This window comes from Mus caroli, unplaced genomic scaffold (assembly GCF_978045245.1).
Source record: "Mus caroli unplaced genomic scaffold, Mus_caroli_1 scaffold_11, whole genome shotgun sequence".
NCBI classification, from domain to species: Eukaryota; Metazoa; Chordata; class Mammalia; order Rodentia; family Muridae; genus Mus; species Mus caroli.
Genome location: NW_028227266.1, coordinates 109,633,311 through 109,660,769, shown reverse-complemented (window position 1 = coordinate 109,660,769; position 27,459 = coordinate 109,633,311). Strand labels below are relative to the sequence as shown.

Below are 27,459 nucleotides of genomic sequence, written 5' to 3'. Positions count from 1 at the left end.
TAGTAAACTCAACTCCTGGATTCTCAATGATCTCCATGCAGCTACTGAGTGATGGGGACGAGAGACTGGAGAGAAAGAGAGAGAAGGAGCCGGGGAGGGGGAGGGGGGCAGGAGGAAGAGGGAGAGAGAGAGAAAGAGAGATCTTTAAAAGTCTAATTAGGTAGGGAGTTGGGGAGAAGTCTCAGATGAAAATACCACTCAGGTACAAGGACCCAAGTTCAGATCTGCAGCATGAGTGAAAAGCGAGGCGTGAAGTCATGTAGTCTCTCCTGCGCAAGCGCGGGGGGTAGGGGGTGGGGCTGAGACGGACAGATCCCAGACAGTCACTGGCCAGTCTGTGTGGCCAGAACAATAATCTACAAGTTCAGCGAGAGACACCATGTCAATAGTAAGAAAAGTAACAAAGGACAAGGCGGTGAAGTAAGGAAGACACCCCGAGCCTACCTCTGGGACACACACACACACATGCATACACCGCACACAGGAACACACGTGGAACAAGGCTTTTACGCAAAGGCTGGTTTTATTAAAATAGAATTTACATAAATTAAGAAGTCCATTTGTATGAAATTCTACCCTTCCATCTTTTCACATTTAGTTTTCAAATCTTGATATAAAGCCTGTACTTGAGTATGAAATACAATCTTAGTCATTTGTGTAGGACTAATCATCAATTTGAAACAGGTTTTGTTTTGGGGTTTTTTTTGTTTTTGTTTGTTTGTTTGTTTGTTTTGAGACAGGGTTTCTCTGTGTAGCCTTGGCTGTCCTGGAACTCACTTTGTAGACCAGGTTGGCCTCCAACTCAGAAATCCGCCTGCCTCTGCCTCCCGAGTGCTGGGATTAAAGGCGTGCGACACCACCGCCCGGCTGAAACAGTTTTAAGCGTTGGGAAGAAAGACGTTTCGTCCTTTCGCCTGCCTCTGGACAGTTTGCTTTCTCTTGAAGTGACGCTACTGAGATGAGTAAAAAAAAAAAAAAAAAAAAAAAAAAAAAAAAAAAAAAACGCTTGTGCCTAAATTCAAACTACCGACTGGCAGAAGATGAAAATACTGAAGTGCCAATATTAATCTTTCTTCTTTCCATTTTCTGTGAGTGCGCGGATGTGTTGCGTGGTTTTGCATGTGTGTGGGGTGCACCTGTGTGTGTCCCCATGGAGAGACCAGAGTTTGACTCATACTCTAGCATCTTCCCACTTTATTGACCGAGGCTCTATCTCCTATTCAAGACAACAGCTTCCTGTAGGCCTGGCTAGCTAGCCAGTTTGCACTGGGCGCCCAGACTGGAATGGCAGGTGAGCCACCTGGTTCTTAGATTTGGATAGCAACAGCTTTAACCACTGAACTATCTCCCAGCCTTAGTAACTCTTTTGTTTTAGGTTGTGTTTGTTTGTTTGTTTGTTTGTTTTAATTGTGTGTTATGTGGTAACCTTTTTAAATTACATGATTCTGAGGGCAAATCAGTTCTTTGGGTTAAAAAAAAAAAAAGGAAAAATTACCCACTTATTTATTTATTCATTCATTCATTCGTTCGTTCGTTTGTTTATAACCACAATGTCCTCCTGTCCCAGCATAACAGGTTAGGCCTTGCTGTGCAGAATGGTAGCCACAAGTGACTATTTAAGTAAATTGCATTTAAAATGTAGTTTTTGAGACTTGGCAGACATCACGGGCTCCATCCCGGGACGCTGTGGCATCTAACAACACAGACACAGGCTGTTTTCCCACTGCTCGGGTGTAGTGGGCTGCACTGGACTACCCCCACAAGGAGCCCACTCATACACAAACCAGCAATACATGTGTATCTCCCTCTTCTCTTCAGAACAACCAGCCACTTCCTGCTTGCTTTAGCCTAAGACACCGTATAAAAATAGAAGCTTTATATAGTTCCTCCAGTGATGTAAGCATGAGTGAGGAACACCCCCCCCCCCCCAGAGAGTGATACCTTTACCAATGCAAATTGACATCCCGGGGGGCTCCTGCCAGCCCACAGCTGCACTCCAGTAGGCAGAGCCCTCCTGTGACTCCCATATGGAAGCCGCGTATGGTGTCCACACTCTCCCCAGCACCTACAGGAGTGAGCCCTGAAGGCACTCCTCCGCTCTTTGTTCTGAGGACCACCAGGTGACCATTCAGGACAGACCAAGCAGAGTATTCGGATCTTCCCAGCTCACACTGTCTGAGTGTCTAGTGCCGGATGCTCTATATAAAGCCAGCCTTTCTTTCCACCCTCGAGACCCAGGTTATACCTTCAGGGTCTCCTGAGAGTCAAAAGTACAACTTAAAATGTACTTGCCAAATTAAATTTGAAATTTGGAAGTAGGAACGTGTTTAGACTCAAGGAGCGTTGTTCTCAAGAAAAATAAACAGTATACTGAAACATTTTCAAGGTGGTATATTCTCCATTTCATCCACAACCCTCTAGCCCTTGATTCCTGAACATAATGCATCCAATTTCAAAACTTGTTCTGTATGTTGTAATTTTTTTAAATGTTGTAATTTTTAAGTGATGTGTTTCCTAAAATATTAAATATGCAGTATTTAGGACAAGTATGTGCATTCGTCTGCTAACATTAATATATAAGCAAGTTTATCAATAATTTGAATGTTATTTTTCCTAACAGTAATGGTGGTAGTAGTCTCTTGACTCTGTCCTTAGCCCAAGCCGTGATTCCAATAAGAGATAGGTAACACATATTCAAAGATTTAGAGCACAGGGCAGTAAGATTTTGTCATCTTCTGGTGAACCGAATCAAAGCTGAAGACTAAATGACACTTTGGTGGTATAACTGGGAACAGCTTCTGTAATAAAGAAAAAATAGAAATATAACTTAGATATTTATTTACTTATTTACCTTTTTTGTTTGTTTGTTTTCAAAACAGAGTTTCTCTGTGTGGAGCTGGACCAGGCTGGCCTTGAACTCACTGAGATCCACCTGCCTATGCCTCCTGAGTGCTGGGATCAAAGGAATGCATGCTATCATTTTGGTTCACAAATAGCCACAAATAATTTTTTTTTTTTGTCAATTTAGATCATTTTAGATGTTTTTTGTTTTGGAGCTTTTTTTTTTTTTTTTTTTTTTTGGTTTTTCGAGACAGGGTTTCTCTGTGTAGCCCTGGCTGTCCTGGAACTCACGTTGTAGACCAGGCTGGCCTCAAACTCAGAAATCTGCCTGCCTCTGCCTCCCGAGTGCTGGGATTAAAGGCGTGGTGCCCAGAGGTTTTTTGTTTTTTTTTTTAAAAAGATTTATTTATTTATTACATGTAAGTACACTGTAGCTGTCTTCAGACACACCAGAAGAGGGTGTCAGAACTCGTTATGGATGGTTGTGAGCCACCATGTGGTTGCTGGGATTTGAACTCGGGACCTTTGGAAGAGCAGTCAGTACTCTTAACCGCTGAGCCATCTCACCAGCCCTTAGATGGTTTTTACATGGTCCCAACTCACCTCTTTCTTTAAGGTCTTCAATATATGCTTTCATAAATTCCTTATCAAAATGCTGGCGGTCCTGCTCGCTCTCTACTGTGTCTTCAGTGTCTTGACATCCGGTCTTATCAATGGGATTGTCCACAAGGCTTACAAATCTGTAGGGAAAGTACAGAAAGTTCGTGTGTTTACTGGGAATGTTCAACAGCAAAACTCCTCTTCTGTGTGTTGGAGAGATGTCTCCGCAGTCAAGATCACTGGCTGCTCTGCCAGAGGGCCTGGGTTTGATTCCCAGCACCCACACGCTGGTCACAACCACCGTCTGGAACTTTGGTTTCAGGATAGCAGGGGTATATATCTATATTTACTCCTTGATTACCTTCTTAGCAGCATTTACACAGTATGAAGGTATTTTCCTTCTGGAACAGTGGTTTCTCTAACACATCCATTTATCCATTCTTCCTTTTCTCTACTGAGCCACACGCAATTCATCCATCTTTTTCTTTAATCATCCCCCATGTGGCTCAGTTGGCAGAGCGCCTCCCTAGCATGCACACAGCCCTGGTTCTGATCCCTAGCATCACATAAACTGAGCATGCCTGTACTTCCCATACTCAGGTGGTGGAAGCAGGAGGGTGAGGAGTTCAAGGTCATCCTCCGCTGTGCAGTGAGTTTGTGGCTGAGCCACAGAAGACCCTGTCTAATAGAAATTAAGAGACACAAGTCAACCAATCAAAAGTCAGCCAATCAGAAGTCAGCCAATCAGAGGTCAGCCAATCAGAAGTTAGCCAATCAGAATTCCGTTTTCCTCTATCTTGTTCGCAATACACTGTCTAAGAATTTGGGTCTCGGGGCTGGTGAGATGGCTCAGTGGGTAAGAGCACCCAACTGCTCTTCCGAAGGTCAGGAGTTCAAATCCCAGCAACCACATGGTGGCTCACAACCATCCGTAACGAGGTCTGACTCCCTCTTCTGGAGTGTCTGGGGACAGCTACAGTGTACTTACATATAATAAATAAATAAATAAATCTTTAAAAAAAAAAGAATTTGGGTCTCCATCTCTTCATAATGATAAATGAAGATGTATGAGAAGGTTCCCGAGGGCACAGTCTCCTGACTTGTTTTCTATCCATTCGGGAGAGAGCAAGACTTCACCCCGATTAGAGCCTGTATCACCTTTGCATAGATGGCTGTCTTTGTTTTGGGGATCACTGAGGAAATCAGAAAGATGATGCAAACAGAAAGGATTCCTTGAACAGTGTCTGCTCTATCCAGGGCAACAGGGATGTGACAAACGAGAGGTCTAGCCTGTGCCCCCACCTTGTGCTGTCCAATGCTGGCAAGTGGTGTTTGTAGCTCTATTTAATGACTATACTCCTCGGGCATTCGATAAACAAACCCCTTCAACTCCTGTAGAAAGTGGAGCAAGGTTAGAGTCTCCGGAGTATGAGAATCATCTAATCAGCCTCTAATCTAATCTAATGTCCTGGATGGAGCCAGAGGTGATTGGCTCTTGCCCCTGTGCAGGGATGCTGGGGGCCCGCCCCTTCCGGTGTACTCACTTCAAAGGCGTGGAGGCATCGCAGAGGGCGGTGGGGAACTCCACCAGGTGATCCCCACTGACAACCAGCAAGGTGAGCTTTTTGAGGTTGAGCATGGCTTGAGGAAGGTAGGTCAGCTTGTTTTTATACAGCAGGAAACCTTGTAGCTCTTCCAGCCTGCAGAGAAGCAAGGGCTCGGCTTATTTACCACCAACCGTGTGTGTGTGTGTGTGTGTGTGTGTGTGTGTGTGTGTGTGTGTGTGTGTGTAGCTCTTCCAGCCTGCAGAGAAGCAAGGGCTCGGCTTATTTACCACCAACCGTGTGTGTGTGTGTGTGTGTGTGTGTGTGTGTGTGTGTGTGTGTGTAGGGAAAGCCCGCTAGGCTTATTTACCACCAACCATGTGTGTGTGTGTGTGTGTGTGCAACCACGACCTTATGCCTCACACTTACACAAAGTTATGATTTTTTTAAAAATGTGCCGGGCGTGGTGGCGCACGCCTTTACTCCCAGCATTTGGGAGGCAGAGGCAGGCGGATTTTGAGTTCAAGGCCAGCCTGGTCTACAAAGTGAGTTCCAGGATAGCCAGGGCTATACAGAGAAACCCTGTCTCAGAAAAAAAAAAAAAAAAAAAACAACCAAACAAACAAACAAAAAATGCATGAAACTATGTAGATTTTACTTTTTACTGATTTAATTGCCCACTGAAGACATGGATTTAACAAGTTACAGAACAAGCCACACAGGCCCTAAAAAATCAACATACTTCTTCCTAAGTGTCCCCTGCGTTTCCCTGGGTTCCTGTAAGAATACACAGATTTGAGCAGTTTCCTTTTATACAAGCTACTCTTTTTTAAAAAAATTATAGAAGGAAGAAAACCACAGAACAAAAGGGAATGCAAAAACAAAAACAAAATGTGTTTTATGTTTATTTGCTTTTGCTTTCTAGTTTATTCTAGTCTGGAGGTCCCACCTCCAGATTTTTTTTGTTTTTATGTTTTTGTTGTTGGTTTTTTTTTTCCCCATTCATTTACCATGTCTTGTGTAATGCCACGAATATCTCAAAAAACTCCTGTCATTTCAAACACAGACAAATGTCACTTGGCCTCCTTAGCCCAAGAAATGCCAGCATTCATTCCTCCTAGGGACCAAGAATAGAGATGTGATCTGGAATGACACTAGCTAAGCCACCAACGGTCTGTAAACCTAGCAGTTTATTTACATTTTCGTAGTACCAGTGTAAACTCAAGAGGACATGGGTTGGTTTCCACCCATTGAGCCCAGCCCACTTTCCAGGCCCAGGAATAAGAAGCCTAATTATCAGTGGCACGAATGAATGAATGAGTGAATGGATGAACTAATCTATCTTACAGTGCAATAATTACTATTTAAAGAACAGGTTACAAAAGAAAAAAAGAAAAAAAAAAAAGAAAAAAGGAAAAAGCTGGGCGGTGGTGGCGCATGCTTTTAATCCCAGCACTTGAGAGGCAGAGGCAGGCAGATTTCTGAATTCGAGGCCACCCTGGTCTACAAAGTGAGTTCCAGGACAGCCAGAGCTACACAGAGAAACCCCTGTCTCGAAAAACCAAAAAAATAAAAAATAAAAAAAGAACAGGTTACATTTTACATTTTATTTTTGTGTGTGGGCACGTGCTTAATAGTATCAGTGGCAGGAAAGAAAGAATGAATCAGTCTAGCTTATATGTTTTTTAATTTTGTGTACGTGAGAGCAGGTGTACGGAGGCCAGAGTGTCAGACCCCTGGAACTGGAGTTACAGGCAGTTATGAATTTCCCAGTGTGGGTGCGGGGAGCTGAGCTCAGGTCCTGTGGCATAACAGTTAAATAGTCTTTTTGTTGTTGTTGTTTCTTTTGTTGTTGTTGTTTTAAGACCAGGTCTCTTTATGTAGTCCTGGCTGTCCTGGAACTTGAAATGTAGAACAGGATGGTCTTGAACTCACAGAAATCCATCTGCCTCTGTCTCCAGAGTGCTGGAACTAAAAGTATATGCCACCGCATCTGGCTACACTGGCTATCTTCATAGCCAAGCTACCTCTCCAGCCCCTTCACTTTCTCTCTTTTTTTATTTTTCATTTTAAATTACACATACTTATGTGTATCTGTACATGAGGAGGTACACCAGAGTGCAGCTGCCTGACGAGCCAGATCCTACGGGGCTGGAGTTGCAGGCAGGTGTGCGCCATCTGATGTGGGTGCTAGGGACGGAACTTGGGTCCTCTCCAAGAGTACTCGGCCTTAACCACTGGGCCATCGGACCAACCCCTCCATCTTGTGTTCTGAGCCAGGGTCTCTCACCGAATCTGGTGATAGATAACCAACTGACTAGACTGGTTGCCACAAGCTCTGGGAGTTGCCTGTTTTTGCCAGCAAGAGCACGAGGGTTACACTTGGGAGTAGCCACACACGGTTTTTACAGGACTGTAGGGGACCCAGCTGGCATCCTCATGCTTACAGAGCAGACACTTCACCCACTGAGCCATCCCCCCAGCACATAACACTTGTTTTTTAAAAATGAAATAGCTGCATGGATAAAATTTAATAGCATAACTACCGTGCCAATTCTGTTTAAAGTTATGGACCTTAAGTTAATAAATGAAAAGTAAGAAAACATTCTCTTCGCTGGTGTTCTTCTAAGCAAAGTAGTGTTTCTACTCAATAATGTTTCTACACACAATACATTTTCTTTTCAATCTCTGAAGTAAAATTAACAATGTTATTCTATGAAAGATGAAACTTAGTCTAGAAGCTCATATCGGGGCTGGAGAGATGGCTCAGAGGTTAAGAGCACTGGCTGCACTTCCAGAGGTCCTGAGTTCAATTCCCAGCAACCACATGGTGGCTCATAACCATCTGTAATAGGATCTGATGCCCTCCTCTATATGCAGACATACATGCAATATATTATATAATATATATAATATTATATTATATATACACACATATATACTGGCATCTTCACGCTTAAAGAGTAGACACTTCACCCGCTGAACCATCCCCCCAGCACATAACAATTGTTTTTTTAAAAATAACATAGCTATATATGTATATCTTTTAAAAAAAAATGAGGTTCAAATCAGTAGTCTTAGCACCCAGGAAGCCAAGTCAGGAACACTGTGAGTTCTGAGCCCTTTCAGGCTACAGAGTAAGCCCCTATCTCAAAAATCAAAAAATAAAGACAACAAAAATCTCTTCGAAGCTGTTGTGATGGCACGTTTATGGATCCAGGACTTAGGAGGTTGGGGCAGGAAAATCATGAGTTTGAGGCTAACCTGGGCTACTTTGCAAGACTCTGTCTCAAAGGAAAAGAGAGAAAGAAGGTGCAACGAGCTAGCTCAGCAGGCAAGGGTGCCTGCCACCAAACCTGACAACCTGAATTTGGTCTCCAGGACCCACACAGTGGAAGGAGAGAATCAGCTCCCATAGCCAATATCTGAGTTCTGTTCCCAGGCATACATGTGCACATGCATGCTCACACACACACACACACACGCACACACACGCACATACACACTCACACTCAGTTTTTAAAAAATCAAGTATGGTGTTGTACACCTTTAATTCCAGCACTCATGAAGGAGAGGCAGGCAGATCTTTGCAAGTTCAAGATCAACTAGGTCTATATAGTGAGTTTCAGGCCAGCCTGATGCCAAAAGGGGAGAACCAGTCATTACACACATAAATAAACAGATAGATAGATAGATAGATAGATAGATAGATAGATAGATGACTGAAACAAATCAAATTTGCCCAGACAATGAAGATGTGTTCAAATGCATACATGCACATATGTGTGATACACAATGGAAACTGCCTTACTCTATCGTTTCCTAGAAACAAACTCTGGAAAATTAGTTGAGTTCAAAGAATATTTATGTGCTAGCATATCTAAGTGCTAAGGATCTCAGTGTGTTAGTAATCAATTCATATACCTCACCTTCGAATGCAAGTAGCTACCTGTCTATATCTTGTGGCAGGTCACTCAGATTGTTGCTGCTGATATCCAGCCACTGCAGACGACACATCCGCAGGACACAGATAGGAACGCTGGAGAACTTGTTTGCGGAGATATCCACAAATGTAACTTGCTTCAAATTACTTAACTAGAAAAGAATGAGAGAACATTTTAATTACCCTCCATGACAGTTAACCCTGGTTGGTAACTTGACAGGATTTAGAATCACCATGGAAACCAGTCTCCGGATGGAGGGACTGTGTAGATTGAGTTAATGGTGATTGGAAGACTCCCCTCCCCCACCTCCCCGTAGCCATGGCTGGACTGCCACATTCCCTGGGCTGGGGTCCTAGGCTGCAAGCGAGCATCAGCACCCGTCACTCTCAGTTTGGCTACACAGTAGTAGTGACTACCTCAAGCTCCTGCTACCACAGCTTCCCGACATGATGGGTGGTACCCTCGAGGTGTGAGCCAACGTAAAGCCCTCCCTCCACGAGCTGCTCTCATCAATGCTTTATCACGGCATCAGGACATGTCACTGATACACCGTGTGAAGACGGGAATGAAGTTCAACTAATAATGTTTAGAACAACGTTTCTGTCTCAAAAAGCATCCATGAGTATATATGTATCACAGACCAGAGCCACTATGCGTTCCAGAGCACCTACTGTAAACCACCCATTGTACTTCCTGATGGGATACAGAAGTAAGCAGCACACTATGGCTGCCCTCCGGGAGCTGAAATTTCTACAAATAAGCAAAGCTACAAACTCGGGGAGTAAGAATTGACGAGTCTCAACTTTCAGGAAATGAAGAGTGAATTTGCCCATGGAACAGTGGCCAGGGCTCCAGAAGGATTTCACAGAGGACAGAAAACTGGAACTGGGTCTCCCAGGTGGGAAGTAGCATGCACAAAGTCACAAAAGACAGAGAGTTCAAGTCTCTTCTTGCTGCTGCTGCTGTTGCTGCTGCTGTTGTTTGTTTGTTTGTTTGTTTGTTTGTTTGTTTGATTGAGATAGCGTCTCACTACAAAACCTTGGCTGTCCCAAACCTCACTATGCAGAGCAGGTTGGCCTCGAACTCCCCATGCCTCTGCTGGGATTAAAGGCGTGTGCCACCATGGCCAACTAGAAAGATCAAGTCTTACAGAGTATGATGGTGTGATGAGAGTTGCATCAGGCTTTGACAAGTCTTGAGGAAACCCACATTTGCAAAGGCCAGGCGATGATGATAAAGATTCCTTGATCATGTCTGGCCTCGGGGGCTGAGCAGGTTGGGTTCTGCTGTTGTGGTTTTCTATCCAGAGGTCTTGTTTGCAAGATGCCAACTCAAACACATGGAGAGATAGATTTTACCTCAGTGAAAAACCTGTGAATCTTGAATGAAGTCGAACAGATGTTGCATAACTGGAACTGTTATGAATATTTGGTAGCTACTATGAAACATAAGAGCTTTTTCTTTTTTAATTTACTTATTTGAAGAGTCCACGAATAAAATTAGAGTGATCTCTCAAAGCACATTTGCAGGCCACAAAGATGGCTCAGTGGATAAGAGTGTTTGCAGTCAAGCCTGGTGATATGAGTTCGATCCCCAGGGCCTAGACTATGAAAAGAAAACCAACTACCAAGAGTTGTCCTCTGATTTCCACAAGCACCCACACGCAGAGGCACACAAAACAAATAATGTCATAAAGAAATCTAAGCTGGGCAGTGGTGGCGCATGCCTTTAATCCCAGCACTTGGGAGGCAGAGGCAGGCGGATTTCTGAGTTCGAGGCCAGCCTGGTCTACAGAGTGAGTTCCAGGACAGCCAGGGCTACACAGAGAAACCCTGTCTCAAAAAACCAAAAAAATAAAAGAGTTGCTATAGTGATAGTATCACAGCAACAGAAACCATAACTAAGAGGGGCTGTTAATGTATCAAAAATAATAATAATAACATGCTTGGTTTTTTTTTAAGTGAATAGTGTGTGTGTGTGTGTGCTGAGTGCAGAAGAGGGCATCTGATTACCAGGGGCTGGAGTTAAGGTATTGTGAGCTCAGATTGTTTGTCTGCGTGAGCAACAAGCATTCTTAACAGCTGATCCATCTCTCAACTGCATTATCCAACAAAGAAGGAAATTCCATGAATATAAGAGGCATTTCTGGCTGGAGATGGCTCAGCGGTTAAGAGCACTGACTGCTTTTCCAGAGGTCCTGAGTTCAGTTTTCAGCAACCACATAGTGGCTCACAACCATCTATAAAGGGATCTAATGCCCTTTTCTGGTGTGTCTAAAGACAGCTACAGTGTACTCACATAAAATAAAATAAATAAACCTTAAGAAAAAAAAAGAGAGAGAGAGATTTCCCATTAGTTACTTTCATCAGTGGCAAAGCAAAACATTTATAAAGCACACTGAAACTGACAGTTCTATTTGCCTACAAATCCCAAGGTCATTAGATGAAAGGAGAGAACTTCAGTTGAGAAAATGCCTCCATAAGATCAGCCAGAGGGACATTTTCTTATTGGTGATTGATGGGACGATTATGGAAGTTATAAATAAATAAATAAATAAATAAATAAATAAATAAAGAGTTAGAGACTAAAGCAACTAACCTAAAAATCCAGTCTCAGGAAGCTAAGGCAAAAAGAGACTGGTTGTTTGAGGCCAGGCTGGGATACACAGGAAGACCTTGTCTCTTAGAGACAGAGAGAAACAGAAACAGAGACAGAAAAAGAGAGAAAGGGGCTGGTGAGATGGCTCAGTGGGTAAGAGCACCCGACTGCTCTTCCAGAGGTCCAGAGTTCAAATCCCAGCAACCACATGGTGGCTCACAACCATCCGTAACGAGATCTGGCGCCCTCTTCTGGAGTGTCTGAGGACAGCTACAGTGTACTTAAATATAATAAATAAATAAATCTTAAAAAAAAAAAAAAGAAAGAGAGAAAGACAGACAGAGACAAAGATCCATTATAAGAGTTTAATATCAGATTCAAAATAGCAGAAGAAAAAAATCAGAGAGCTGAAAGGCAGGCCAAAGAAACTCTCCAACCTAAAGAGGTTTTAAAAGATGAAATCTGGAGATGGTTAGATGGCAGGGGTTTTAATTTTCCCAAGACCCTTTATTGAACTGGTTGTCCTTTCTTTACTCAATTATATGGGTGATTCTGTTGAAAAATTAATTGATTGTAAATTTAATATAGTTAGGCGTGGTGATGCACACCTTTAATCCCAGTATACATAGCAAGTTTCAGGCCAGCCAGGACTACATAGTAATACTCTATCTCAAAATAAAATTATAATGTATATGCAAATATATTATAGAGGTTTATCTCTGCAATCTCAATTCTGTCTTATTTTTCTGTCCATCTGTCTGTCTGTCATCTGTCTTTATGTAAATTCTTTGCTGTGACTTTATAGTAAGTTTTGAAGCTGCATCTCTAGCTTTGTCCTATTTTAAAGTTGCTTGGCAACTCATATTTTCATGTAAAGCTCAAGAACAACCTAGCAATAAACAAACCAAAATATGAGAGGTTTTAGTAAAAGTTTCTCCCAGTACAGAGCACTCCGTGTCATGAGTTAAATAAAAGCAAGTCATAGGGCAGACACACTTGTTTCTTACTTCAAAGGGGAGATCCATCAGGTCCAGATTCCCAGAACAGTCCAGTCTCTCTAGATTCTCACAGTCTCCTAGCTCCGGGGGAATACTCTTCAAATGGTTGAAACTCACATTGAGTTCTTTCAGGTTCTTTAAGCGACCTAGCAACACAAAATGTCAACCTCCATTGAGTAGGTTCTTCAAATTCTTTTAAGAACAGAAATAAGGGCTGGAGAGATGGCTCAGCGGTTAAGAGCACCGACTACACTTCCAGAGATCCTGAGTTCAAATCCCAGCAGCCACATGGTGGCTCACAACCATTTGCAAAGAGATGTGATGCCCTCTTCTGGTGTCTCTGAAGAGAGCAGTTGTGTACTCGTACATAAAACAAATAAATCTTAAAACTGTGTTTAAAAAAAAAAAAAAGAACAGAAATAAGCTGGGCAGTGGTGGCGCACGACTTTGATCCGAGCACTTGGGAGGCAGAGGCAGAGGTAGGCGGATTTCTGAGTTCGAGGCCAGCCTGGTCTACAGAGTGAGTTCTGGGACAGCCAGGGCTACACAGAGAACTGTCCGCGGTTTGCGCTATGGTTTGCTGGTCGGCTTCACTTCCCTAGTTCTCTCATCCTCGGTGACACTAGCGTTAACGTTAACGTGCATTAGTTACTTTATCATGACCAAAACTTGGAGAAGAGAGTTTGAGGTTGCAGGGACCTGGTGTTTAAGAGCACTAGATGCTCTTCCAGAGATCCTGGGTTCATCTCCCAGCATGCACGCGGCAGCTAATAACCCACTGTAACTCCATTTCTAGGGGACCCAGCACCCTTTTTCTGGCCTCTTCAGGCACTGCAACATGTGGTCCATAGCCACATGTACAAGCAAAACACCAATATGCACAAATAAAATGTTTAAAAATTGAAAGGAAAAGCCGGGCGTGGTGGCGCACGCCTTTAATCTCAGCACTCGCGAGGCAGAGGCAGGCGGATTTCTGAGTTCGAGGCCAGCCTGGTCTACAAAGTGAGTTCCAGGACAGCCAGAGCTACACAGAGAAACCCTGTCTCGAAAAACCACAAAAAAAAAAAAAAAAAAAAAAATTGAAAGGAAAAAAGCAAAAGGCTTATTTTGGCTTATGGTTCCAAAGGGAGAATTCATAATGGCAGAAAGGGCATGACACGGAAGCAGAAGCAGGAAGCTAGCTGATCACATGTCCTCCCACGGCAGAAAGTAGAATAATAAATCTATAGACCCAAGTCAAAGCCCGCCCCCACTGACGTACTTCCTCCCGCAGGGCTCCACCTCCAAAAGGTTCCACTTCTCCCAAACAGCATCACCAACAGGGACCAACCTTTGTCACTCAAACCACTGCCAGGTGTGAAGAGGATCTGTCTGCCATATAGCCTGGGTCAAACCAGGCACCCTTGGTGTGCAAACCCCATGAGAGCTGAGACACAGGCCCTGATTGTTAAGATCGCTGCAGCTCTTAGGATAGCAGAAACCGCGGTGCCTGCTGGTGGACTCTTAAAACAGGACTCTTAAAACGGGGCATGAGCTAGATACAGAAATATGCAAAGTTCTGCATGTGTAATAAATGACTAAGGAACACACGGTTTACAGATCGCGTGTAAAGCACCATTCATCTTTTCCATCTGCATTCTTTCCGTTCTGATAATGTCGTCATGCTTCCCAAAGAATCTAGAAGTCAAGCGGGTGTGAGCACATCCAAGAGAATAGAACATTTCCAGAATGATCGGGAAATGCTGTATTCTAGTTCTGATTCTACTTTAATATTTATTTAATTTTATTTTATTTGCATGTATGTGTGCACCATATACATGCAGGAGTCTTTGGTGTTAGAAGAAGAGGATATGAGATCATCCCTAAAACTGGAGTTACAGGCAATTATGAATTGCCATGTGGGTGCTGAGAATCAGACTTAGCCCCTCTTAGCTGCTGAGTCACCTCTCCAGCCCCCCTAATGCTGATTCTTGTTTGAAAATACAAGCTCCAACCTAGAAACTAGCATAAGAATAAATCATAATAATACTCCAAAAGTCACAAGGACTTTGAATAACAGAACAAGGTGCCCAGTACTTCAGTGTCGATAAATTACCCACCCTGTACAGAACAATCTCCAGGCTACAGTTAAAGAAATGCAAGAGTTGGTTAGCTGAATGATTGCCCAACTCAGAAACTGGCCTCCCGTGATGATATCGCTTGCTGCTCTCTTCCCCTCCTCCCCATCCCCAGTCCAGTGCCCATCAGTGCTGGGGGGCACATGAGTTTCATAGGGAATTTTTTTGTTTGTTTGGTTGGTTTTTCAAGACAGGGTTTCTGTGTATAGCCCTGGCTGTCCTGGAACTCACTTTGTAGACCAGGCTGGCCTCGAACTCAGAAATCCGCCTGCCTCTGCCTCCCAAGTGCTGGGATTAAAGACGTGTGCCACCACTGCCCAGCTCATAGGGAACTTTTTAAAACACCAGTGCCTAACTGGGGTGTGTGATGTGTGTCTGCTAGCTCAGTACTTAGGAGGCTGAGGCAGGAAGATCAGCATGTGGGAATCTGAGAACAGCTTGCAGAGGTCAGTGCTCTCCTTCCACCACGTGGGTACTGGGGATTGAAGTCACTCGTCAGTCTTGGCAGTCAATACGTTTATCTGTCGAATCGTCTTGCCAAGGCACCTTGTAATCTTCCCACCCTGTGTATAACAAAGTGACAGGCCAGACAAGGCCTCTGATAAACTGTCCAATGACTCCTTCCTGGGCTAGTGTCCTAGGACACGTGGGACCAGTGGGACCAGTGCCAAGAACATTCAGCCTTTTGACACTGGGACACGGCAATGCCATCTGCAAATTCAAGAATCAAGCAGTGATGTGGTTTTTGTTTTTTGTTTGTTTGTTTGTTTTGTTTTGTTTTTTAAATCTCATGGTGTTTTAAGTAAGTTTTTGATTTGTGTTGGACCACATTCATGACTTTCCTGGGCCTGGTGGTCCTCAGACCCCAAGAGAAAGAAAGACATCAGTAATCATTGTAATCTTAATTTAAAGAAGATTCAGACAATGAAATGATCAAAAATTATTATTAAATGTTGGCTGGGCATGGTGGTGCATGCCTTTAATCCCAGCACTCGGGAAGCTGAGGCAGGCAGATCTATCTTTGTAAATTCAAGGACAGCCTTGTCTACAAAATGAGTTCAGGACAGCCAGGGCTGTTACACAAAGAAACCCTGTCTCAAAAATCAAAACCAGTGAGTTCCAGGACAGCCAGGGCTACACAGGGAAACCCTGTCTCGAAAAACCAAAAAAAAAAAAAAAACAAAAACAAAAACAAAAAAACCAAAACCAAAACCAAACGATTATTAGATGTTGATCAATCAAAACGACATAAGCTAAGCTAACCATATCAATGGATGACTATATAGACAAGATATATTCTATCCTACCTTTACACTAATCTTGTTATTAATGTGTCTCTTTTTTTTTTAAGATTTATTTATTATTATATATAAGTGCACTGTAGCTGACTTCAGACACACCAGAGGGCATCAGATCTTATTACGGATGGTTGTGAGCCACCATGTGGTTGCTGGGATTTGAACTCAGGACCTTCAGAAGAGCAGTCAGTGCTCTTAACCGCTGAGCCATCTCTCCAGCCCCTTAATGTGTCTCTAAAGTGCTCCCAAGTGCTGGGATTAATGATGCACCATCACACCTGGCAACAAAAAAATCCTAGCCGGGTATGGTGGCACATGGCTTTAATCCCAGCACTTGGGATGCAGAGGCAGGTGGATTTCTGAGTTCGAGGCCAGCCTGGTCTACAAAGTGAGTTCCAGGACAGCCAGGGCTATACAGAGAAACCCTATCTCAAAAAACAACAACTCCTACGACTTCAGGTTTCTAAGCAACTGCCAAATACCTATCGATGCTGAATCATGCAGGTAGATCGTGGTACTTCATGTCCCAAAGGGGACAAAGCCATGGTGAGCCAGCGGCTCTGGGAACAGGGAAACCACTGAGGGACACTCAGGAGCAGGAGGAGAAGGAAAAGGGGTGCTTGCACTGTGTCACCTGGCGATGACCTGCCTGCTCACCGCCAACAATGACCATTGACTCCTGCCGGGGAACCTACCAATTTCAGCTGGAAGACACGTGATTTGGTTTTTTGGCAAATCCAAAATTTTCATGGCTTGAAACAGCTCGATGTACGTGGGAATGATCTGAATGAGGGTACTGTGAATGTACCATTCTTTGAGGTGTGTCTGCTCCTTCAGCGAATCAGGCAGCTCCTGAAACAGAAGGAACAGCATCAGCCAGAGGCAGCGCCTCTGTGTGCACCAAGCCAAGGATTTATTCAAACTATGAAAGGCATGTGAGAACATCAGAGCCAAACTGCAGCCATTTATTTCTACAGAAGCCAAGGACTGTTGTCATTAATGTCACAATAGCAGATCAGCCTTATTTTAATATTAAAATCAAATTCTAGTCAGGGAATGGTGCAGGCCTGGAAGTCCAACTGTTTGGGAGGTTGAGACAGGAGTATCATTAAGTTCAAGGCCAGCTTGGGCAATTTAGTGAGATCCTGTCTCCAGATATAGCTAACTATACAAACTATTTAATGTATATAGTTATCAGAATAATGGAAGAGGCCTATGTTCAGTCCCCAACACCCACATGCTGGCTCACAGCCATCTGTAACTCCAGTCCCAGAGGATCTGACATTTTCTTCAGGTCTCTACAGGCACCAGACATACATGTGGTACATTTACATATGTGCACATGGTTACCCATGCACATAAAATAAAAAGTAAAATCTCAAAACAGTTTGGATAAAAAGGTAACCTTCCAATTCAGTAAGAAACCTTGTCTCAAAAAAATAAAGTGAGCCGGGCATGGTGGTGGACATCTTTAATACAAGCACTCAGGAGGCAGAGGCCTACATAACAAGTTCCAGACTAACAAAAACAATATTAATAATGTCAGCTGGGTGTGGTGGCACATGTCTTTAGTAGCAACATTCAGAGGCAGAGGCAGGCTGATCTCTGAGTTGGAGGCCAGCCTGGTCTACAGAGCAAGTGACAGCCAAGACTACACAGAGAAACCCTGACTGGGGGGCTTGTGCGGGGGAGTAACACAAAACAAATAAAATGGAGGGCCAGTGGAATGGCTTACCAAGTAAAGGTGCTTGCCACAGCCTGACAACAGAGTCCAACCCCTGGAGCCAACATGGGGGACTGAGAAAAACCACCCCACCCTCCAAAGTTGTCCTCTGACCTCCACATCACACATGCACGTGCACGCGCACATGCACACGCGCACACATGCATGCACATACACATATTCTGGTCTAGCAAGATGACTCACTGGGTACATACCAAGCCTGAGGACCTGAGTTCAGTAGACAGGCGCCATCTGTGTACCAACTGAGTTCAGTAGATAGGCACCATCTGGGTACCTACTGAGTTCACTAGTATACCTACTGAATTCAGTAGATAGACACCATCTGTGTACCTACCCATCTAAATGATGGAAACGCAAAAGGAAAGTAGCAAGGAGGCTCATGGGATAATCTCAGTCTGAGAGAACTGTAGCTCACAGAACATTCACTGAGGTAATTCTCAACACAGCCTCATGCACACAAGCAAGGCTGGGGTTGTGGCTCAGGCCTGAAGCCATGGATCAATCCCCAGCACTGAAAAAAGGAACAGATGTTTTTCAATGCATACAAATGGAGCATTCATTGGGCCAAGGCTAAAGCTCAACCTCAGCCGTAGCACAACCATGGGTGCCCACTTGTTACAGGCAGGCAGACACCCTGACTCACCTTCCACTGTGTCCCTGAAAGTTCAAACACAAATGGACTCCTTCGTTTGTCTCTGTCCTTGACTCGCGCACTCTGCCTGGAGACAGAGTTCCTCTCTATCTTTTCCAGGAGCCTTGTGCTGGTGTCCACGAAGCCATTCTTGCAGTACTCAGCCTGGGGCACGCCCTTCCTCCTGCACTCCGCCACAAAGTCCCACTCCTCCTTTATCCTAAGACAGGAAGCAGAACACTGGTTATTTCCTAGGGAAATAAGCAGCCTCAGTCCTCCACTTCCCTGGATCCTGGTTTCCCACTGTGGGCTCCCTAAGCACAGTCCTAACCTCCCCTTCCAGCCACCAGGGATGCTGGGAAATCTGAGACCCTTCTGTACATCACTAGTCGCTATGACTAAAAGATGAGCTGAGTTAGATGGAACCTTAGCTAAGCCTCCCACCAATGTTACCAATGCCTATGCTTAAGTGTGGTCTCTCCTAAACTATTCCAGTGTCATGTCTGCCTCTGACTCCACATCCCCACATTTCTGTGCATGACTCCCTAGGTCTGTCTGCAAGTGTCACCTTCTTATTTGTTTTGTTGAGTCAGAGGTTCCTACAGCCCAGTCTGGCCTTGACCTCACTTTGCATGACCACAGACTCCAGATCCTCCTGTCTCCACCTCCCAGATGCTGGGATTATACAGCACACGCTGCCTTGCTCAGTAAACACCACTTTCCTAGTGCAGGGAAGAAGCCACCTTAGATATCATAAAGGTTTCGTGCCTGGCGTTAAGCCGAGGGATCAGGAACACTTTCAATAATGAACACAGCTCCAAAGGTTTTGATCACGGGAAGGCTGAACTCTGAGGATCATGAGTTCAATGCCACCCTCTGAAACACAATGGGCCGGAGGACAACCAAAGACATCAACATCATTTCTCTCCCTCCATCATGCAGGTCCCAGGGATCAAACTCAGATCCACAGATACAGCAGTAATGGCCTCTTCCTACAGAGACATCCCCCTGCCTCAGCTTTTCTTGCTTCTGAAACCGAATCTGAAGGCTGATCCAAGCAACATAGTGAGAGGGTAGCCCTTGGGCCCTGTGTCTTTTCTATATCACAGATTGCAGACCCATATAAACACAGCCTTAAAGCCAGCACTCAAGAGGTGGCTACAGGTCAATGAGATGTTCAAGGTCACTCTCTGTCACACGTGAAGTTCAGGGGTTCCCTGGGTTACTCAGAGCCTGTTCTGAAAACAAGTGGAGCTGGTGAGATGGTTCAGCAGTGAAGACACGCTCTGCCTAATGACCCAAGTTTGACGACCCAGAGCCCACATGGTAGGAGAGAATTGACTCTTGCAAGTTGCTCTCTGACCTCTCCACAGGTGTGCAGCAGCAGAGGGCACATGAGCACACACACTAAATTAATTTTAAAAATAGGTTATACATTGAGTGATTCACTGATTCACATTTTACACCTTTTGTTGCTAACTTAAAAGCTAACAAATACACACACACAAACACACAAACAAACAAAAGCTGGTGGTTGTGCACACCTTTAATCCCAGCACTCAGGCGGCAGAGGCAGGTGTATCTCTGTGAGTTCAAGGCCAGCCTGATCTACAGAGCAAGTTCCATGGCAGTCAGGGATAAACAGAGAAATCCTGTCACACACACACACACACACACACACACAAAAGCTAACAAATACTCAGTGCCAACTGGAACTGCCTTTGAGGTGAGTTAGCCAATCAGAATGTCCTTTTGCCTTTGACTACAAACACTGCTCAAGAATTCTGGGTTTGGTTTCTTCACAGAGAATAAAAGTTAGAGATGAATGCAAAGCCTCCTGAGTGCACAGCCTCAGCGTGTCACCTTCCATTATGTCGGAGTGTAGGTGTGATTGCGTGCTCACATTGACTGTAAAGAAAGGTTTTGAAGCGTCACCTCCTCAACTTAGTGGGGCTTGTTACATTTTATTTTTAATTGTTTTTTGTTTTTGGTTTTTGGTTTTTCGAGACAGGGTTTCTCTTTATAGCTCTGGCTGTCCTGGAGCTCACTTTGTAGACCAGGCTGGCCTCGAACTCAGAAATCCGCCTGCCTCTGCCTCCCGGGTGCTGGGATTAAAGGCGTGCGCCACCACGCCCGGCTTCAGCGTAGTTTTTGTACAGAACTCTTTTACTCACACTTCACGAGTTTCTGGTACTCAGATTACATCATTTCAGTCCAAGTGCATGAGCACAGTGAGTCTTACCCAGAATTCAGCACATCAGGCAAAAGCTGAAACACGTGAAGAAAGGAAAGTGCTCAGCAGGAGCTGTGGGTGGGCTAGTGAGCGAGTTCAGAGAGGACGGCCATGTGGCCTCTACACTGTTTAGTACAGAGGGGTCTCTGTACCATCTCTGCCCTCCTTGAGACCACCACGGTGTCAGGACAGTCTGTAACTCCTCACAACTTTGGGTGTCTCTGTTAAAGAGCTTCTGGCTACAGCACATGGGTCATGACGTCCCTCTATGGAGAGAAGTGGCCCTGACAGATGGAGAACCCAGGGAAAGAGCCCCCTCCACCGCAGCACACAGCAACCTGCCTGAAGGCCCACTCCCACCAAGCTCAAATAACAGGCACCAAAATGTACTTCTCCAGGGCGCTTTTCTCCAGCCTTTCTGCCTCCTTCTTCTGCCATGCTTTGTGCTTCTTGACACGAGTTTCCCATAAGGCTCTGACAACAGAGATGTCAAACACGACCACTTTGTGTCCCATTTGGGGAGCAGCATAAAGTTACCTAGGAAAAAATACATATGTCAGCTCCATATGCGCATAGACTGGGCTTTTCAAACAGATATATTTAAAGTGTGTGTGTGTGTGTGTGTGTGTGTGAGAGAGAGAGATATGTGTGAGTGTAGTATATGTATGTGTGTGGTGTGTGTAAGTGTGTGTGTGTGGTGTATGTGTATGGTATTTGTGTATGTGTGTGGTGTATGTGTATGTGTATATGTGTGTGCTGTGTATGTGTGTGTGTAGTGTATGTGTATATGTGTGTGCTGTGTATGTGTGTGCTGTGTGTTGTATATGTGTGTGTGATGTGTGTGTGTGTGGTGGATGTAATGTGTGTGTGTGTGTGTGTGTGAGATATGTGTGAGTGTAGTATATGTTATGTGTGTGGTGTGTGTAAGTGTGTGTGTATGGTGGATGTGTATGGTGTTTGTGTATGTGTGTGGTAGATGTAATGTGTGTGCTGTGTGTGATGTGTGTTGTATATGTGTTGTATATGTGTGTGTGTGATGTGTGCATGTGTGTGTGTGTGTGTGTGTGTGTACAGGTACCTGAGGAGGCTTTGGCATCAGATTCCTGTAAAGCCAGCGTTACAGATGCTTGTGAGCCACCTACTATAGGTACTGGGAACCGAACTCAGATCCTCTAGAGAAGTGTAATTTCTCCACGGAAATTGAATTATTGATTGGCTGGGGTAAGAATGGCACCTCAGTGTCCTCAGTTTCTTGTTGTGGACCCAACAAAGGCGAGTGGAAATGATCTACATTTCACAAGATGGAATCTTAGCCGGGCGTGGTGGCGCATGCCTTCAATCCCAGCACTTGGGAGGCAGAGGCAGGTGGAGTTCTGAGTTTGAGGCTACCCTGGTCTACAAAGTGAGTTCCAGGACAGCCAGGGCTATACAGAGAAACCCTGTCTCGAGAAAAAAAAAAAGGAATCTTACTACTGGGGTAAAAAGTCATTAAAAACAAGAACAACATAAAACCCTCACTATGTTTTTTCACCATGAAGGGTCCATGGCTCAGCACCAACTCCCAAAAACTTGTCCTCTGACCTTCAAATTTATGTTATGGTGCATGTGTGACCTACATACATACACACATACACACACACACACACATACACACACACAAAGCAACAACAACAACAAAAACAAAAATAAATAATATTTTAAGTTAAAATAAAAACATTTTTTAAAAGAAGCAACCAAAATGCTAAAGTAAAGCTAACTGCACCCAAACAGGGTGAGAAGCTGGGAGAAGCTTCCTGGGGCAGGGAGAAGCTTCCTGGGGCACAGGTGGAGAGTGAGGCTGAAGAACGACACAGGGACATATTAGCAAATCAGATTCTTTTAAAATTTATTTTATGTACATCAGTGCTCTATCTTCATGCACACCAGAAGAGGGCATCGGATTCCATTACAGATGGTTGTGAGCCACCATGTGGCTGTGGAGAATTGAACTCAGAACCTCTGGAAGAGCAGCTAGTGCTCTCAACTGCTGAGCCATCTCTCCAGCCCAACAGATCAGAGTTTTAAACTTTCTTTATTACTTTATGTGGATGTGTGGTCTGCCTGTATCTATGTCCGGGCACCATGTGCATGTAGTACCCATGAAAACCAGAAAGCAAAAGGATGAATGAGGTCCCTCCACACTTCCCAAGTCTCCAGGCTATAGGGGAGAATATCAGAACATCTGCATACAGGGATATAGTTCAGCTCAGCTTGTGAATCAGACATCTGAGCTGAACAGACCACACAAGGAGCCACAAGAGGAAAGAAGCCAGCCAGGTAGACAGTGTGGAGAACTTGCAAGGGCTGGGGCGGGGCTGGTGTTGGGAGTGAACAGGGACACAAACGTAAGTGTTGGTTTAGTTGACAAACTTTCCGTGCCTCCATCCCCAACAATCAGAATAAATTCTGATTATGTCAGAATCGCTTTACAAAAGCATTGGCTCCCCGGAGCCAGAGGGCATGACTGGAAAAATGTGTCCCCTGGCACCAGAGCTCTGGTCTCCACTCAGAGTCATATGCCAGGGGACGGGGGCGGGGGGGGGGGGGGGGGGGAAACACTCAGGTCACCCATTCCTCTGTCTCATCAAATGACACATTGGTCTGTCAAGGGCTTAGGAGGCTGGAGGTGTGGAGTGGGTGCCTCAGAGCATCATGGGAAAGATCTGGAGGAGTGAGGAGAAAGCCCGACATGTCTCCCCTATGATGCCAAGCCATTTTGACACTCCCTTTGTGGCAAAGGAAAGAAAGGGAATGGAGTGGAGTGGAAAGAAAAGAGGGAAAGAGAGCAGGTGCCAGGGAACACGTGACCGCTCAGAGGAAGGGCTGGTTCCCTGTGACTCTCAGGCAGGAATGAAGATTTCTTTTTTTTTTTTTTTTTTTGGTTTTTCGAGACAGGGTTTCTCTGTGTAGCCCTGGCTGTCCTGGCACTCACTTTGTAGACCAGGCTGGCCTCGAACTCAGAAATCCGCCTGCCTCTGCCTCCCGAGTGCTGGGATTAAAGGCGTGCACCACCACGCCCGGCCTGAAGATTTCTTAAGGAGGGGGATACTAGAGCCTCTTACCTTTGACTCTCAAACTATGAGACAGTTGACCCTCTCCCTAAAATTGAAATTTCTCCAAATAATGTCATACTGGGAGAAAGAAAGGGCTGAAATCTAGCCCCAGCTAAAGGAGGAGCCTGTTTCTCCAACGATACCACACAGTCCTCACAACTAGTCAAATCATGTTGCAACAGAGATTGGAGCCCAGACAATAACAATGGGCAGGATCACATGACCAGGGCAGTTTAGCTGTCTATACCATCTTACCATCCATTTAAACCTCAACCTCGAGTTGACTGTGCAAATGGACTTGGGAGCAGAGTCCTTCGGAGCCTCTTGATCTATTTCCAATATAGCCACTCAGAGTACATCTCCTACCTCTGTTCTGGACTGGTGTCCGTTTACCTGACCTATCAAGGACAGCAGCTGAGCCCACCTTGTTGCAGCTGGGCCCCAGGTTCTGTCCCTAACAACTCTGATAACATCCCACCTGCCTCCCTGTAATTCCAAAAGTTCCATCTAGGTGTGTCCTGTGTGGGAAGATGCCCTGCCATCTATTCGTCTTGCTCCAAGAGAATGGCTGTGGCCAATAGAAACTAAACAGGATAGGGGCTAGGGGAGTGGGGGGGTTGTTGTACTCCACATCAGAAAGGCCAACAGTGGGGTAGCCAGAGGCTAAAGTTTAAGATCAGAATTATAAACTGAACCACATTTTAGGCTGTCAGATCTGTTTCCCTTGGGACATTTGGTTATTGTTATGGTAATTTATTAAGCTAGAAGCTCCTCAGGAGACAGAGGGCACAGAAAGGACTAAGAGGACAGGGATTGAGTCAGATGGCCCAGGCTGGAATCCTGCCTCCTGGTTTACTGGCCACAAGTCTCTAAGGACAGAGCGGCTGGATTCTCATGTGGGCAAAATACAACCGCAGCACCCAGTTCCCTTGCTTAGTGAGAGAGCAACCTGTGGTCTTTGGGTCAAACACTGCTTAAATGGGACCTGTCACATAGTAAGGCTTGGAAAGGGAGGGCCAATTATTTAAAGAAATTAAGACAGACCATTGGCCATCAATTAGATGTAAGATCTAAACAAGCCGTGAGTTGGGGTGTGGCTCAGTTGGTAGAGTTCTTACCGGGCATGCAGGAAACCCTATGTTCCTTCCCCACCCTGGGCTACCTGAGATCCTGTCTCAAAACAAACGACCAAACTGACACACCAGAGGGCCGTGGCATTAAGAGACTTTTCCCGGGGCTGGTGAGATGGCTCAGTGGGTAAGAGCACCCGACTGCTCTTCCCAAGGTCCAGAGTTCAAATCCCAGCAACCACATGGTGGCTCACAACCATCCGCAACGAGATCTGGCGCCCTCTTCTGGAATGTCTGAAGACAGCTACAGTGTACTTACATATAATAAATAAATAAATCTTTAAAAAAAAAAAAAAAAAGAGACTTTTCCCTATTCGACTCGGTTAACGGGTTCTACACCCCAGGCCCTATCTAGCCAACAAGCCATCGCACCTGAGCTGTTTACAGAGCTGGACAATTCTCCTTTGGCTCTTCAATCACTTTGCCACCCTTGTCCCAACCACACCAGGGGGCGCACGAAGCTTTATGAAAGGAAAGACCTTTTCTCCAACCCTCCCTCCCTGTTGTCAAGTATATTTTTCAAGGACCAGAAGAGGACACAAACAAAGTTGATTTATCACCCCTTGGACAGCACGGTAGAGATCATTCTTGGGCACGGGGGGCAGGGAGACAGGCAAGAAGGGGGAGGGGTCCTCTCAAAGGAATCAAAGGATTCGTGAGGATCTTGTCCCTCCAACAGAGTGAGGGCGCCTGCGCGCCCCACGTGCTTTCCTGTCTCCCCACTCAATTGTGGGTCAAAGCCTGGTCCTCTCCGTGTGCTTTGATGATGGCTGGCTAGATCTCACCGTAAGCGCACAACGCGGGCGCAGCGACCGGTCCTCTAAGCAGCCTAGACGCCCCCACTCAGCTTCTGCGCAGTCGCAGACAGACGCTCCCACCTGCTAGCTCCCACCGCTCCGTCGTTGGGGCGGAGACCACCCTCCACTCACCTTCCTTGTGCGAATGGGCGCTGACAGTACCCGGTTGTGGCCACCACTCTGTAATCCGTTTTCGATGCTGTTTACGCCCGCAGAGCAACACCCCCAGCGGAAGGGCTACCGTGCCTGTGCGCTAACAGGCTATATTTGTAAGCGGATAATATGATCTGGAGGACATGTGCTGATAAACTATCTATCTATTCTATGTGACTCAGCCTAGCAGGAGACAAAACAGATCTGGTCGGGGAGGGCTTGGCACCCGGGCACAGCAAGATTATTAAGTGAGCTGGGCATGCAGAATCCCCTGCGCGCTTCCACAGAAGGCTGGCTCTTCGCAGCAAGGAAAGCCTGGGAGAACAGAAAAAACAGAGCCGCGGAGGGAAAAGCATTCTGAGGTCTCAGGACTAGGAGCCAAGCAAAAGACAGGATTAGAAAGGCCATAGGAAGGGATCAAGGATATGTAAAAAAAAAAAAAACGTTTTCTGCAATGTTTGGAGCGATACACTGAAAGTCTAGATTTCATCTCCACATGGTTTTTGTCTGTTTGCTTGCTTGTTCACTGTATCCTTAAATGCAATAGTTTAGTCTTTAGAGAGTTTGCTACATGTGGAAATAGTCTTGCTGATTGATGGCAGACACAGGAATGACACCCAATAAATAATGGAACTCCAATCTGCTCCCAGGCAAGGGTTCCTCACACACCTTGGTTTGAACCTGGAGTCTTGGAGCAGACCCAGTATACTTGAACTTGGAAAGCAGAGAGTCAGGAGATCAAGGTTACTCTCATCCACAAATGGTTCAAGGTCAACCTAGGCCAATTAATGCCCTGTCTCACATCTCCACCCCACTCCCCTCAAATAATAAGCAAGGTGACCCACACATGTTGTAATCCCAGCATTTCAGAGGTGGGTGCAAGAAGATCAGAAATTTAGGCTCAGCTACATACGAAGTTCAAGGCCAGTCTGGGCTACTTGAGACACAGTCTCAAAATTCAAACTAAAACCCCGTGAAAGCTGAGTGTGTGGTCTCACACCGTTTACTCTTAGCACTGCCTGATGTGCAGGATGCCCTGGATTCAATCCCTAACATTGCAACAATAATACTATTTTGAGAATACACTTACACTAAAAATAATAATTTGTCATTAATCTGAAATTTACATCATACTGAATAGCCTATGTTTTATCTGCCAAACTTACACCAAGCTGCCAGGTTCTGGCTCAACTACAGAACCTGATAGCCATATCTTTAATAAGCTTTACCAGATGCCAACAGTGAGGGCTCATGACCACGTGGTAAGAAGCAGGAATTAGCATAGTCTGGCACAGAGGTAGCCAGGACAGCTCCTCACAGACACAACCTGACCAAGCACCTCAGCCCCCAGAGGTCCTAACTCCAGGGCAGGGTCCTAGGGTAGGTGTTTCCACATGTTTTGAGACTGCCTTTGATGCACAGTCGAAGGTATTTTAAAATACAAAATGTGTTTACGCTTATGTAAGGAATTGGCGCTGCACTAAACTCACTTGTACAGATTGCCACATCACTGGGTGTCATATCCAAAAAGACCTTCCATGTGGAGGGAGGGCAAGCAGGGCACACCTGTGATCCTAGCTCTCAGGTGGTAATGGCAGAAGAGTCGGAGGTTCAAGGCTATCCTAAATGCCTTATCCTAGGCTATATAAGACCCTGTCAACACACACACACACACACACACACACACACACAAAACTTGCAGTTTCCAAGCTCCCAGGATGCACCAGGTAGGCCTGTGT

At 45.2% G+C, this 27,459-nt stretch overlaps 1 protein-coding gene across 2 annotated transcripts; it reads right to left on the bottom strand.

Moving 5' to 3' along the window:
- Positions 1–513: 513 nt before the first annotated feature.
- Positions 514–25,852, bottom strand: Lrrc2 (leucine rich repeat containing 2). Of its 2 annotated transcripts, none has more exons than XM_029481045.2 (9): positions 25,700–25,852; positions 20,929–21,085; positions 18,328–18,535; positions 16,636–16,792; positions 12,535–12,671; positions 8,935–9,080; positions 4,986–5,141; positions 3,445–3,581; positions 514–2,798 (listed from the first exon to the last, which is right to left on the bottom strand). In XM_029481045.2, exons 2-9 carry the CDS (start codon positions 21,075–21,077, stop codon positions 2,749–2,751), a joined length of 1,140 nt encoding a protein of 379 aa, XP_029336905.1. In that variant the 5' UTR covers positions 21,078–21,085; positions 25,700–25,852; the 3' UTR covers positions 514–2,748. The 2 variants fall into 2 exon arrangements, with proteins under 2 accessions (XP_029336905.1, XP_029336906.1); XM_029481046.2 differs by having other exon boundaries at positions 20,939–21,085; positions 25,700–25,850.
- Between the last annotated feature and the right edge of the window lie 1,607 nt (positions 25,853–27,459).